Genomic DNA, 14,060 nt, shown 5'->3' on the forward strand with positions numbered 1-14,060 from the left:
TAATGTGCAAGGTCAGGGAGGACGAGGAGCAGGTTTTGTTAGTTGCGCCCCTCTGGCCCAACCGAACCTGGATATCAGAGCTCTCCCTCCTCGCGACGGCCCTCCCTTGGCAGATCCCTTTGAGAGAGGACCTACTTTCTCAGGGACAAGGCACCGTCTGGCACCCTCGTCCCGATCTCTGGAGCCTCCACGTGTGGTCCATAGACGAAGACTTTGGTAACCTGCCGCCCGCGGTGGTTGATACCATTACTCAGGCTAGAGCTCCCTCCACGAGGCGTGCCTACGCCCTGAAGTGGAGTCTATTCACTGAGTGGTGTGTCTCTCGCAGAGAAGACCCCCGATCTTGCCAGATCAGTGTTGTGCTCTCTTTCCTTCAAGAGAAGCTGGACAGCAGGCTGTCGCCCTCCACTCTCAAGGTTTACGTTGCTGCCATCTCCACTCACCATGACGCGGTGGCTGGCGGCACCGTGGGAAAGCATAACCTCATCATCCGGTTCCTCAGAGGCGCTAGGCGAATTAATCCAACTCGCCCCCCTCTCACGCTTTCTTGGGATCTCGCCCTCGTTCTCACGAGCCTGCGATTTGATCCCTTCGAGCCACTCGATAGAGTATCTTTAAGATTTCTGTCCTTGAAGACAGCTCTGCTGGTCGCGTTGGCCTCCATTAAGAGGGTCGGGGACCTGGAGGCATTTTCGGTCAGTGACTCGTGCCTGGAATTCGGGCCGGGATTTTCTCACGTTATTCTGAGACCCCGCCCGGGTTATGTGCCCAAAGTTCCTACCACTCCTTTTAGAGATCAGGTAGTAACCCTGCAAGCGCTGCCCCCGGAGGAGGCAGAGCCAGCCCTGTCCTTACTTTGTCCAGTTCGCGCTCTGCGCATTTATGTGGACCGTACTCAGAACTTTAGATCTTCTGAGCAGCTCTTTGTCTGTTATGGCGGACGGCAGCAGGGAAGTGCCGTGTCTAAACAACGTTTATCCCACTGGATTGTGGAGGCCATTTCATGTGCTTATTTGAGCAGAGGCCAGCCGCGCCCCCCAGGAGTGCATGCGCACTCCACTCGGAGCGTTGCATCCTCTTGGGCGTGTGCTCGTGGCGCTTCTTAAACAGACATTTGTAGAGCTGCGGGCTGGGCGACACCCAACACATTTGCAAGATTTTATAATCTGCGAGTGGAGCCGGTTTCCTCAAGGGTGTTAGGTACCTTTGGTGATTGAGGAAACAACTCGGTAGGTGTTGTACACGCTTGCGGTGCCTTTTTTTTCCCTTACACAGAGAGATGTGCACCCTCCTGTCTGTCAGTAAAGTTCCCCATTTGGTGAGCCCTGCAGATTCCTCCGAGGCCCCCAGCACTGACTCAGCGGAGGAGTCACTTGCTGGCCCATTACGTAGTAGGTCTGCCCGCTGGTCAGCCCGCGTTTTGGGTATAGGTGCCTGCTATGGCCGATCCCCGCTGGTGATCCCCATATGCTTTTTCCGCCACGGTTAAGTTCCCCCCCTGGGCGGACCCGTGCTTTCCCTATCTGCTAACCACCTTATGCGCACTCCCCCTTCTCAGGGTTAGTCCATATGTAATTCCATTTGTTTACCCCTATTGGGTGCGGATGGTCTCCGCAGCGTCCTCCCTACTGGGATGGCACGCTTCCCAACGTACTGTCGTGTATTCCTAGAATTATCTAGACGCTAGCGACTCTTGGACCACGCCTCTCGTGATCTGGGTGCGTCACGCTTGCCTGACCGCTCTCTCATGGTGGGTGTTGGTAAGGTGCAGTCATTATGGCGCTTTCAATGGGCTCCCAATGCGTGGATTTTACAATCAAATCCACTTATAGTGCTGGAGTTCCCCCCGAAGGGGAACGTTCGAGGTTACTAAAGTAACCCTTCGTTCCCCGAGGAGGGGAACGGAAGCACTATACTCCGTCGCCATAATGACTGTCCCTTAGCTGTTAAAAGTCTCTTCAGCTTAAAAAGGATAGCGTCTGCTGGCGCCAGGTGAGCTTTTATACTCAGTTGATTGCTTATGCCGCTCACCTGCGCAGGCTTGCGCTGCCAATTCATTCTTAATTGGCCCGTTCAATACTCATCAGACGAGTAGCTTCTGAACCGAACCTCCCAATGCGTGGATTTTACAATCAAATCCACTTATAGTGCTTCCATTCCCCTCCTCGGGGAACGAAGGGTTACTTTAGTAACCTCGAACGTTCTTTTAGCAGCTCGATATGTTTAATATTTTTCTTTTGTGAAATTCTTGTCATTTGCCTTCTGCAATTTAGATATTTTTAAATCTGCTCTATTCCTTTAAAACTGAAAGCAGCCCTGTCAATTTGTGTTTTTCCAGAAGATACACCTTTGGGAATGTTTTATTTCATGTGTTTAGTCTTTAATGTGTTTTTAGTCATTTTATTCTATTCAAAGCAGAACTCGAACGCGAATTCATCCTCGAGAGCGTGGCATGAGAGAGATGCATGTGTCAGATGATTGCTTTTTTTTGTGTGCGCGATCAATTCCTGATCCTTTGCTTAATCAAAAAACAGGCAATTTAATTACTTTCGATATGCTAAAATATTTGTTAAACGAATGTTATTAAAAAAAAAAAAGCATATACATATTAAAACTGTAAAATAAAGTGCATGGTCTAGTCGGAAATAAAGGAAATCAGTTATCTATTTCATTATTTAATGCATAAAATAATTTATCATTTTTATAAATTAAGTTTAATTGATCTGAAACTTTTAATTATATTTTCTTTTCTTGTAAATAATAAAAGTTGCGTCAGATTGATAAAAACGAACCTCAATACCTGCATGAACAGGGCCACAATGCCTTTTTTTCATTATTAAAACTATTTGATACAGTGTCTTCTGTCTACAAGACTGGCAAAGGCATCAGAAAAAAAAAAAACTGAATCTCCGTGAATATTTGGTTAACTAATGAAACAGTGATGTTAGTAATGCATAGAAAAATGCAAAGTAGAATTCTCCTGAGCTCAATAATCCACTGATAGTCACTTTGTAATGGCTTTTATTGTGGTGTAGGAGGTTTGTTGTGTTACCTTGGGAAGTTTGGATTGAACAGGAGCAAAGGCTACCTGATCACCATTGCATTCCTCGAAAAAAAAAAAAACACTTGCAATCTAGACGCAGTCACCTTATGTGTGTAATGGGGTACAATCCGTAAACTTCGCCCATTAAAATAACAGCTTGGTCTTTATACTGTAAAATCGTGACGATATTTAATTATTGATCGTGGGCCACAAATATCGTTATCATGATAATAATACGATTAATCGTGCAGCTCTAATTATACATATACCTATTATTCATTATTTTATATGGGAGTAAGAAACTAGTCCTACACAAAGGACAAAGTTGTACGAGTTGTCTTAAAATACAACATATGATCAATATCTTTCGCTGTGTAGGTTCAGCAGTGAAGTACTGCACTCCAGTGTGTGTGCATTATTGTCTAATAATCAAATGCCATCAATTATTTCTTACACCACATGATCACTGTCACACAATAATTTTGGGCACCCACTGTATGCAATACAATAATATCAAACAATATATACACACACACACACACACACAGTGCTCAGCATATATAAGTACACCCCTCACAAATCTTTTTACATTCATATTTTTAATAGGAGGAGTTATATTTGTGCATATACATTTGATTAGTCAGTACTGAAGCCAAATCTGAAGCTTATCTAACATAATAACTTACAACAACGGTCCAAAAACTAGTACACCCAAGTTTATGTTATAGAAAAATATTAAGCACAAATTTAAAAAATGAGAAAAAATCAAAAGAAGCAAAAATAAATTAAATATTTAGTTGAAATTTTTTAGGTTGTAATTTCTTTTGCAATATTTTGCTTGAATTTAGTTGTATTATCTTTCAATTTCTAAATATGTTTAATCACAAAAATATTATTTTAATAAATATATCTGTTTAATTAATCTGTTTTGTTTAAGTGAACCGAAATACATTGTCAATATTCACTGAGAAATGGAGAAAAATATTCACTTTCAAAATGGGGTGCACTCAATTTTTCTGAGCATAATATATATATATACACACACACACACACACACCAAAACATTTCTTATAAATCACAAAGCCCTTGTTTTTTTGTGTGTTTTTCTCCAAATTTTGTATTTGTTCTTAAAGAAAAGACGGGTGTACAGCATGAGGACAATTATCAAATCAAACACCTACAACAAGATTTTTGAACATTTTTCTTTATTCAAAGATATGTACAATACAAAAACAATGACATTCTGCACAGATTAAACAATTTAATAAACAGTTAAAATAAATCACAGCATAGAGCAGGAAAAAAAAATATTCTCTGATTTTTTGTGCACTCAATCTGAACATTGCTTTAACAGAAAAATAAAATCTGAAAAACATATATAATTTTTAATTTGTTTACCACCCAGCCCTCCCTCTTCTCCTCCACATGTGCTAGTGAGGCTTAGCCAGAGGAGTGGTATCCATAGGCGTATTAGGGAAAAGGGAGCCAGGTGGAGCTGCTGGGGCAACAGGATCCTCCTGGCTTATTCTTTTCTCCAACGCTTATGGATACCGATCCTCGGTTTAAGCTCAATCTAAGCGTGATTGTTTTTGGAAAGTGCACCATCTAAATTCTAAAATTAAAAAAGTGGCTTTTTTTAAGTGCAAAGTTGAAATAGATCAGAGCATAGATCGGGGCAGAATCTGTGCTCTGATTAATTTCATTTGCACAATAAGAAAAGCAATAGTATAAGTGCACAGATAAACACAGGTAATACAGAAGTTCTAGTAAATTGAAACGCTCAGTGCGGTTGAGTTTCAGTTTAGTTCAGTTCAGTGTGGTTAAATTTCCACTGCTGAAAGCCCAAACACTGAAGAGCAAATCCATCGATGCGCAGCTCCACAAGTCCCAAACCAAGCAAGCCAGTGGCGACAGTGGCGAGGAACAAAACTTCACCTTTTGAAGTGAAGGAAAAAAACCTTGAGAGAAACCAGGCTCAGTTTGGGCACGGCCATTTCTCCTCTGGCCAAACTTCTTGTGCAGAGCTGCACATCGCACATTGTGCAGGTGTGAGTAGGTCACCTACAGAGATTCGTCTATCACTGGGGCTTGTGTTAATTCATTAATTGTATTTCCTGCCTAATCTGAAACTCATTTTTTAAAGTGCACATATATCCAGAGATTAAAAAAGAAAGCTGAAAAATAAAAATAGCTTTGGGCTAGGGTCGATGGTTTGAGTCCTGGCTAGACCAGAAGGCCTTTCTGTGTGGGACTCAAACCAGCGACCTTTCTGTGCAGTGTTGTTTATTCAGTTGTATATTACTATGCCTTTTTGCTGTTGGATTTCTTTCTTTTTCTTGGGTTCAAGTAACGACAACTGGAGCAGAAAGGATGTGAAGAGCCTGATGCGCCTCGCCCTGGTGACATAACTCAAGGCTTCCTCCAGAGGTATTTGGTAGTACATCATCAGATATGCTACAAACAATGTTGGCGCGTGACTGACACCATGCCTGCAGTGAATGAACAGGACATCTGTGGAAATAAAATCAGAAAGTAAGTCAACACAAAGTCCAACACAAACAGTTAGTGAGTGTAAAAGGCTTGATGAAAGATCTTACTGTCTGGGTTTCTCAGGGCCTTTTTGATGAACTTGCCAGCTGGCCAGAAGTATCTGATGATTCTGGACTGGTCGTATGTTGTAGGCAAGCCGCAATATTTGATGTCCATGCCTTCATAATATTCCGGTCCTGTAAGGATCTTTCCGTTTACTCCACTCTTACTTAGTTTTCCCAACCAGGCCATCTTCGGCGCTGCTGCATTTAGGATATGGGTGACTCCCAATTCCATCAGTTTGCGTCGATTTCTTGCTGTCTCTCTGCACAAGAACGCAATTTTGATTAGTCTTTCACTAAAAAGGCGTGCAATTATTTTCAGAAAACACAAAGCTAAAATAGTTCCAGGCAGGTTTGCACTGCATTACAGTTAAAATCAATATGCAACATCAGACAAAAAATAGGTCAAAACTAACACAAACAACATTTAAACAATGTATTTAAAGGGATAGTTGACCCAAAAGTGAAGATTTACTCACTTTTTACCCACCCTCAAGTGATTCTAAACCTTAAAACTGAAAACTTGTAACCCCCAACTTGCATAGTAGGAAACACATGTACTATGGGACTCAACAATCAACATTTTTCACAATATCACGTCACAAGTGAGTAAATTATGACAGAATTTTCATGATTGAGTGAACCGTCCCTTTAAGTATGTATTGAAATAATTCAGTCTGGTTATTAGAAAGTAAACACACTCCTGAGATGGTGGAGTATTTTTCTAATAACCGTCAATCATTCCTTACTTGATTCCCATTAATACTCCCTCATTTTAGTTTATCACATGGTCTGTGCTGTTTTTGTGCTGTAGACTTACTCATCTCCAATGTAGACATTGCGCCAGACCTCCGTAAATGGTGACAGGGGCAGTTTACATTTGTTCACGGTGTCTTCTACTTGTAATAACTCTGCAAGCTTCTCAAAGTCGAAAATTTCTTCCAGCTGTTTTTGAGAAGGCAAACTGCTCGGACCCGGCTTTGCAAGATCGTGTCTAGGACTTGTATCCTTGCAGTGGAATTCCGAAAGTTTATTCATCATCCACTCTTTGATTCCTTAAAGGGAAAAAAACAAAGACATTAGATTTAGATTTTTACTAGAATATAAAAATCAACTGTCGAATGACTTTAAACACTTTGTCTTTATCGTTATGTTCCTCTATTATGTGAATGATTTAAAAGATTTCTCATTGTAATGCTGGATCTCATTGCTTTACCTGTTGGCCGGTGATCTTCAGGGGTTTCAGGAGAATAATCCACGGCATCCTCATCGGTCACACTGGTGTTCAAAGGCCCTGTTGGGTCAGTCACATCAGGAGTGCTTGCATCTGGGACACTCAACCGCTGTGGTGCATCATGTTTGGTCTTAAGCTTTGCTGAGATGCCATGAAGCTTTTTGAAGAATGCACAGATTTTGCTAATCTTGCTCACTTTGGTGCTTTCTGAAAAAAAAGAAGATAAATAATGTTATTAAAAACATCTCCACTGACATAAAGTAGTCTGAATTCATAGCCATGTTTGCATCTCATTGTAAAATTGAATCTCAAATGCTCTGTTGACATTTACCTCTTGGGTTCATGGCATCAGTGATGTTGACATCCATACTTTCTGTTGGCACAGGTTCCTTTTCAGAACCGCTCGGACCTGGGACACCTTCCGGATCAACCAGATCCAATTCAGCTTCTGGCTCAGGAACAGTTGTTTGCTCTGTGTCAACATGATGTATTTCAACAGTCTCAGGCTGTGCTGAGAGCCTAAAATGCTTTTGGATGAATGCACCAATTTTCTTGATCTTCTTAACTGTTGGAACATTAGGAGAAAAATATGTTATCTTCAACCACAGAACGCACAATAGATCGCACAATAGCTCTGTTGATATATTTACCTGTTGGTCTGTACACCTGAGTGGTTTTAGGAGAAGCATTCATGCCATCCTGGTCAATCCCACTGTTGCTCTCCACCTCTTCTGTTAAAGGCTCTTCTGGTTTATAAACCAGCACAGACCTCTTCAAGTTGAAGGAAACGCGTGGTTTGATGCGGTCAACATGTAGAGTTTCTCTAAACACGGGTTTCTGTTTTAAACTGCTTGGATGTGGGACGCCTTCTGGATCAACCAGATCCAATTCAGCTTCTGGGTCAGAAACACTTGTTTGCTCTGTGTCGACCTCATATATTTCAACAGCGGGGTCCATTTTAGGCTGTACTAAGAACCTAAAACGCTTTCGGATGAGTGCACCAATTTTCCTGATGATCTTCACTTTTGGAAAGCCTGTGGGAAAAATAATTATGTTATCTTCAGTTACATATTGCATTAATACTAAATTAGAATGACCTTTTGCCATTGCAATATAGAATCTCATAAAAACTGTTGATGTATTTACCTGTTGGTCCGTCCACCTGTGGGATTTCAGGAGAAGCATTCATGCCACCCTGATTAATCCCACTGCTGCTCTCCACCTCTTCTGTTGAAGGCTCTGCTGGGTCCTGCAGAAGTTCAGAAGCCAACGCAGAGCTCTTCAAGTCATTGAAGGTATGATGTTTGATAAGGCCAACATATAGAGTTTCTCTAAACACAGGTTCCTGCTCAAAACTTCTTGAAACTGGGACACCTTCCGGATCAACCAGATCCAATTCAGTTTCTGGCTCAGAAACACGTGATAGCTCCATGTCGACCTCTTCTATTTCAGAAGCTGATTCATAATCATTTGCCTCTGAAACACTAATCATCTCAGCAACATCTGAGTCTGTCTGATGTTGTGCCGGCAACTTATAAATCATTGGGAAGTCTGCAGACATCTTCCACATCTCAGGTACTTCTGCAAAAATATAAGAAGGTATGTTATCTTCAACCACAGATTGCTTAATTAGAATGACTTGTATGTCATTGGATTATTGCATATCATAAAGACTGTTGATGTATTTACCTGTTTGTCCGTCCACCAGTGGGATTTCAGGAGAAGCGTTCATGCCACCCTGGTCAATCCCACTGCTGCTCTCCACCTCTTCTGTTGAAGGCTCTGCTGGGTCCTTCACAAGCTTAGAAACCAGCACAGACCTCTTCAAGTTGAAGGAAGTATGAGGTTTGATGAGGTCAACATGTAGAGTTTCTCTAAACACAGCTTCCTGTTCAGAACTGCTTGGACCTGGGACACCTTCCGGATCAACCAAATCCAATTCCAGTTCTGGCTCAGGAGCACATGATGATAGCTCCATGTCGACCTCATTCATTTCAGAAGCTGGTTCATAATCGCTTGCCTCTGAAACACTTATCATCTCAGCAACATCTGAGTCTGTCTGATGCTGTGCCGAGAACTTATAAATCATTGGGACGTCTGCAGACATCTTCCACATCTCAGGTACTTCTGCAAAAATATAAGAAGTTATGTTATCTTCAACTACAGATTGCTTAATAGCTTAATTAAAATGACTTGTTTGCTCTTGCAATATTGCATATCATAAAGACTGTTGATATATTTACCTGTTGGTCTGTCCACCAGTGGGATTTCAGGAGAAGCATTCATGCCACCCTGGTCAATCCCACTGCTGCTCTCTACCTCTTCTGTTGAAGGCTCTGCTGGGTCCTTTACAAGCTTAGAAACCAGCACAGACCTCTTCAAGTTGAGAGAAGTATGAGGTTTGATGAGGTCAACATGTAGAGTTTCTCTAAACACAGCTTTCTGTTCAGAATAGCTTGGACCTGGGACACCTTCCGGATCAACCAGATCCAATTCCAGTTCTGTCTTAGGAGCACATGATTGCTCCATGTCGACCTCATCCATTTCATAAGCTGATTCACAATCGCTTGGTTCTGAAACACTTATCATCTCAGCAACATCTGGGTCTGTCTGATGTTGTGCCAAGAACTCATAAGCCATTGGGACGTCTTCAGATATATTCCACACTTCAGGCTTTGCTGGGTCCTGCAGAAGTTCAGAAGCCAACGCAGAGCTCTTCAAGTCATAGGAGGTATGAGGTTTGATGAGGTCAACATATAGAGTTTCTATATACACAGGTTCCTGCCCAAAACTTCTTGGAACTGGGACACCTTCCGGATCAACCAGATCCAATTCAGTTTCTGGCTCTGGAACACATGATTGCTCCATGTCGACCTCTTCCATTTCAGAAGCTGGTTTATAATCGCTTGCCTCTGAAACACTTATCATTTCAGCAACATCTGGGTCTGTCTGATGCTGTGCTGAGAACTTATAAATCATTGGGACGTCAGCAAACATCCTCCACATCTCAGGTACTTCTGCAAAAATATTAGAAGTTATGTTATCTTCAAGCACAGATTGCATAATAGCCTTATTAGAATGACTTGTTTGCCATTGTAATATTGCATATCATAAAGACTGTTGATATATTTACCTGTTGGTCTGTCCACCAGTGGGATTTCAGGAGAAGCATTCATGCCACCCTGGTCAATCCCACTGCTGCTCTCCACCTCTTCTGTTGAAGGCTCTGCTGGGTCCTGCAGAAGTTCAGAAGCCAACGCAGAGCTCTTTAAGTAATAGGAGGTATGAGGCTTGATGAGGTCAACATATAGAGTTTCTCTAAACACAGGTTCCTGCCCAAAACTTCTTGGAACTGGGACACCTTCCGGATCAACCAGAACTAATTCAGTTTCTGGCTCTGGAACACATGATAGCTCCATGTCGACCTCTTCCATTTCAGAAGCTGATTCGTAATCACTTTCTTCTGAAACACTCAGCAAATCAGGATCTGTCTCAGGTTGTGCCGAGAACCCAAAAAGTTTTCGACAGAAGGAAAAGAATTTGCCAATCTTCGTCACTTCTGGAACTTCTGAAAAAAAAAGATCATAAGTATGATATAATACCTCCAAGCACATACTGTATAATTAGACTGAATTGTAAGCCATTTCTATCATATTGCAATATTGCATCTCAAATGCTTAAATGTTGACATTTACCTGTTGGGTTCATGGCATCACTGATGTCGACCTCCTGATTTGCTGTAATTACAGGCTCCTGTTCAGAACTGCTTGGACCTGGGACACCTTCTGGATCAACCATGTCCAATTCAGTTTCTGATGCTGGAACACTTGGAATCGTGAAACACAATTCCTCTATATCAGTTGGATTATATCCAACCTCTGGAAACAAAAACAAATGTTGACATGGATAATTAATATGTGGTCACAATAACATGTAGTTAATGTGGTTAGTTAATGTAGTATTTTTGTAGCTTCTCCTGCTCATCAAAGCTGCATTTATTTAATCAAAAATACAGTACAAATTGTAAAATTGTGAAATGTTATTGCACTATAAAAGAACTGTTCAAAATTTGTTTGTAATTTAATTTATTCATTTATTCCAGTGATTTTAGTGATGAATCTTCATTACTTCAGTCTTCAGAGTCAGAAGATTTTTCAGAAATCTTAATTATTATTAGTAATGGTTATATTAAAAAGCAATCATGACGAGTAATAAAATCTGAACTACATACAATGAGTAATATATATTTGATAAATAAATATTTATCAGTTTTCTAACATTAAACAAATGCAGCCTTGATGAAAACATGAAAAATTACCCCTAACTTTTGACTGGTAGTGTACGTTAATTCAAATTGGTCTCTCTCTCTCTCTGTCTGTCTATATATATGATTCTAGATTTGTGGGTACATTTAGTGCACATTGGAACACAAATTATGTCAAGTTCATGTATGTATGTATAACAGTATGTATGTTTGTAGCTTGAAGACTCCTATAATACCTATTCTTGACTGTTTCCACCTCAATCATACATTAGGGTTTGAACATTGTGAAATAATTTGAATATAATGTTTATACAGTATGTAAATAAATTTTATTTTTTGCGTGTTCACCAAGTTATATAAACTGTTGCATAAAATAACTTTTTTTTTTTTTATTTCTAATCTCAGTAATAACAAATGCATGTCCCTATCTTCAGGTCAGCTCTGTATAACATTGGTTATAACTCTGATTGCGGTTTAAAAAGTTGTATAACAGGATTTAGAAACAGAATCAAACGTTTCCTATCACATTTCAGCATTTTATATTCTATGTTGATAGATTCAGTTCACTATAAAGTATACATTTGTTGTATGTACCCAAAATTAAAGATATGTGATGACCTTTCAGTTATTTAAAAAGTATTTCCAGTGTTTTTAATGAGATAAAAAAATTCTGATGGCTGCAACACACTCCACTAAATATAATATAAGCTAAATATCAAGAAAATGTATAGAATAGCCAAATTAAACAGTCTAGAAACATTATCACAATAAGTAGGTGAAATGATGATATGCTGGTATAAAATGAGCATCTCAGTCACTGCAATCTGCGATTATGGCTCAACATTTTGTGCCTAAACACACAATGAAATATCTTATTTAACAACTTCTGCTGAACACAAAAGAATATATGTTGTAGAAAGCTGTAACCATTGACCTCTATATTAGGAAAACAAACACTGTGGTCACATATTTGCAACATTCTTCAAATAATCTTCTTTTGTGTTCAACAGAAACAAAATTACTAAGTGTTGGATCTACTTGACGGTGACTAAATATTAAGTAAATTGAAACCTTTGGGTGAACTAATCCCCCCCAAGTCTTGTATCATGCCATATAGGTAAAATACTTAAAACGTTACCAGCTAGTAGTATCCCCAATTCCTAAGCAATCAGCATTGTAATTTTGAGGGCAGATGTTAAACATTCCTCAATTGTCCTCCATTTTTGCAGTGTGTTGCAGCCAATCGTGATAAAAATGTTCAATATTTCCAGAATACAGATCATTTTGTCAGTGAAAACATTTGAGATCTCTTTGTGTGTTTGTCAACTGTAAAAAGTTACCTGTTGGGTTGTTATCTTCTGTGGTTTCAGGAGAGGCATCCATGCCACCCTGATCCTCACAAGTGCAGTTTGAAACTCCGGCATCCATATTCACGTCTGTAATTTGCAGTTCAACATGAACTGGGATTGAAGTTTGATATAATTCGTCGTCGACGAAAACCAATAATCGGATATTTCTCTGTTTACTCGCCATTGAGTTTAGCATTAATATCGATTTCTGACTACTGAACTGCGAATTCCAAATGAACTGACGAAATGTTCTTTGACCGCGCGTCATATTCCAACGTTCCACAGTTGCCGTAGTAATGGGACGCTCGTTTGAGGGGGGAGTGGGAGGGGAGGATTGTATACCGCTAAAGTGAACTACGCTAGATTTGAGTAGTATATTACGGTTATATTAATAAAAACATTATATTATTGTTTTAAATGTACAATTTTGAATGAAGAAATACGAAATATGTCTGTAAAATATGTGTAACTTAATTTAACTAAATGCTAAAGTTCTCCCCCACTGCTGAAAAATGGAAATGCCCAAATACTGCACCATGCTTTTTACGTCTTTTAGCTAATTTTAACGACACAGCAGCTCTGAATCTGAATATGGAGAGAAACGCAATGTCTAGCGGACTATTCTGATCTGCTGGTCAAGAAAGCACATAAACATTATTGTTTGCGTTTGCCAAAACTGATTTGCTGAAGTAAAAATGGCGGAGAAGCGGAAAGCGACGTTAACGTGAGTGGTGTGTAACGTTAAATCAAAAAGTGAATAACGTATAGCTAACGTTACTTCGCTTGAGATTTTTTATTTTTGGTTTGGAGTTACTTTTAAAAAAATATTTCAATTTTACAATCTGTTCAGACGACGCTGTCAACATTAGATATGTGCTAGTTTATTTATAATTAGCCTTTTCGGATTATTTAGGATTTATTTTACTCAGTATATATGTAAGTGTGTGTGTTTGTAATATTTGCCAACTACAATCACACTTCCAAACATAAAAATAGTTTTAGTAAATTTAGCATGTTGGATTTTAATTGGTTCAATGTTACTGTGAAAATTTCATATGCAGTTACAGGGCTCGAAATTAACTTTTTTACTTGGTAGCACCGGTGCTCCCAACTTCAAATATTTAGGAGCACCAAAAAAAATTTAGGAGCACCCACCAAAAATGAATGAGCACCGCTGCAAATAGTTTTTAAGGTATTTATTGTATTTTAAAACAACATCAATAGGACTAACAAAAAACAGAAACAACTATCTAACTAATGCTGTGATGACTTGATATTTGTGTGCAATAATTCCAAAATGAATGTCTAATAATTATAGAATATTAATGATGATGAAAATGACAATAATAGTAACAATGAACTGCCTTGAACGTGCATGAATATCTGCTATAAAAAGTCTGTTACTTTATGAAAAATAATTGTATAGTTTGCATCAAACAAAAATGAAGCATTGCAGTAAGAAATATTTATTTTGTACTGCTGTTTTATATGAATGTCAATTTAATAAATAATTGTTCTGCTACAAAACGAATAAAAGATTATAATAAATAATTCAATTCAATGCTGAAAGCTGCAAAGC

General features: G+C 39.5%; 1 protein-coding gene and 1 long non-coding RNA gene across 22 annotated transcripts in view; one reads left to right on the forward strand and one right to left on the reverse strand.

The window, feature by feature from the left end:
- Positions 1-4,231: 4,231 nt before the first annotated feature.
- LOC137489149 (uncharacterized) lies at positions 4,232-12,760 on the reverse strand. Of its 7 annotated transcripts, none has more exons than XM_073939350.1 (12): positions 12,473-12,760; positions 10,564-10,746; positions 10,002-10,436; positions 9,112-9,882; positions 8,558-8,992; positions 8,015-8,449; positions 7,519-7,902; positions 7,200-7,433; positions 6,851-7,075; positions 6,455-6,689; positions 5,641-5,897; positions 4,232-5,554 (listed from the first exon to the last, which is right to left on the reverse strand). In XM_073939350.1, the coding sequence occupies exons 1-12, from the start codon at positions 12,747-12,749 to the stop codon at positions 5,331-5,333; spliced, it is 4,095 nt and encodes a 1,364-aa protein (XP_073795451.1). In that variant the 5' UTR covers positions 12,750-12,760; the 3' UTR covers positions 4,232-5,330. The 7 variants fall into 7 exon arrangements, with proteins under 7 accessions (XP_073795451.1, XP_073795449.1, XP_073795450.1 ...); XM_073939348.1 differs by having other exon boundaries at positions 8,558-8,995; positions 10,002-10,433; positions 12,473-12,759; XM_073939349.1 differs by having other exon boundaries at positions 9,112-9,885; positions 10,002-10,433; positions 12,473-12,759.
- A 38-nt stretch (positions 12,761-12,798) lies between these two features.
- LOC141380563 (uncharacterized) overlaps positions 12,799-14,060 on the forward strand; it is a 48,088-nt gene continuing 46,826 nt past the window's right edge. For 11 of the 15 annotated variants that reach the window (XR_012398774.1, XR_012398776.1, XR_012398780.1 and 8 more), the window contains exon 1: positions 13,046-13,205. This is a non-coding gene — a long non-coding RNA (uncharacterized lncRNA). Of the gene's footprint in view, positions 13,213-14,060 lie in introns of all 15 variants that reach the window. The other 4 variants (XR_012398777.1, XR_012398788.1, XR_012398778.1 and 1 more) reach the window with 3 other exon arrangements.

The sequence above is a fragment of the Danio rerio genome, chromosome 23 (genome assembly GCF_049306965.1).
Source record: "Danio rerio strain Tuebingen ecotype United States chromosome 23, GRCz12tu, whole genome shotgun sequence".
Classification (NCBI taxonomy): Eukaryota; Metazoa; Chordata; class Actinopteri; order Cypriniformes; family Danionidae; genus Danio; species Danio rerio.

Bases quoted from the DNA above. Each gene is read 5' to 3' on its own strand.
- LOC137489149 (XM_073939343.1), bottom strand. From the start codon at position 12,749: ATGACGCGCGGTCAAAGAACATTTCGTCAGTTCATTTGGAATTCGCAG. The intron at 7,076-7,199 runs GTAAATGTCAAC...CTTTTTTTTCAG, and splicing joins TGATGCCATGAACCCAAGAG to AAAGCACCAAAGTGAGCAAG. The intron at 5,555-5,640 runs GTAAGATCTTTC...TTATTTCCACAG, and splicing joins GGCCCTGAGAAACCCAGACA to ATGTCCTGTTCATTCACTGC.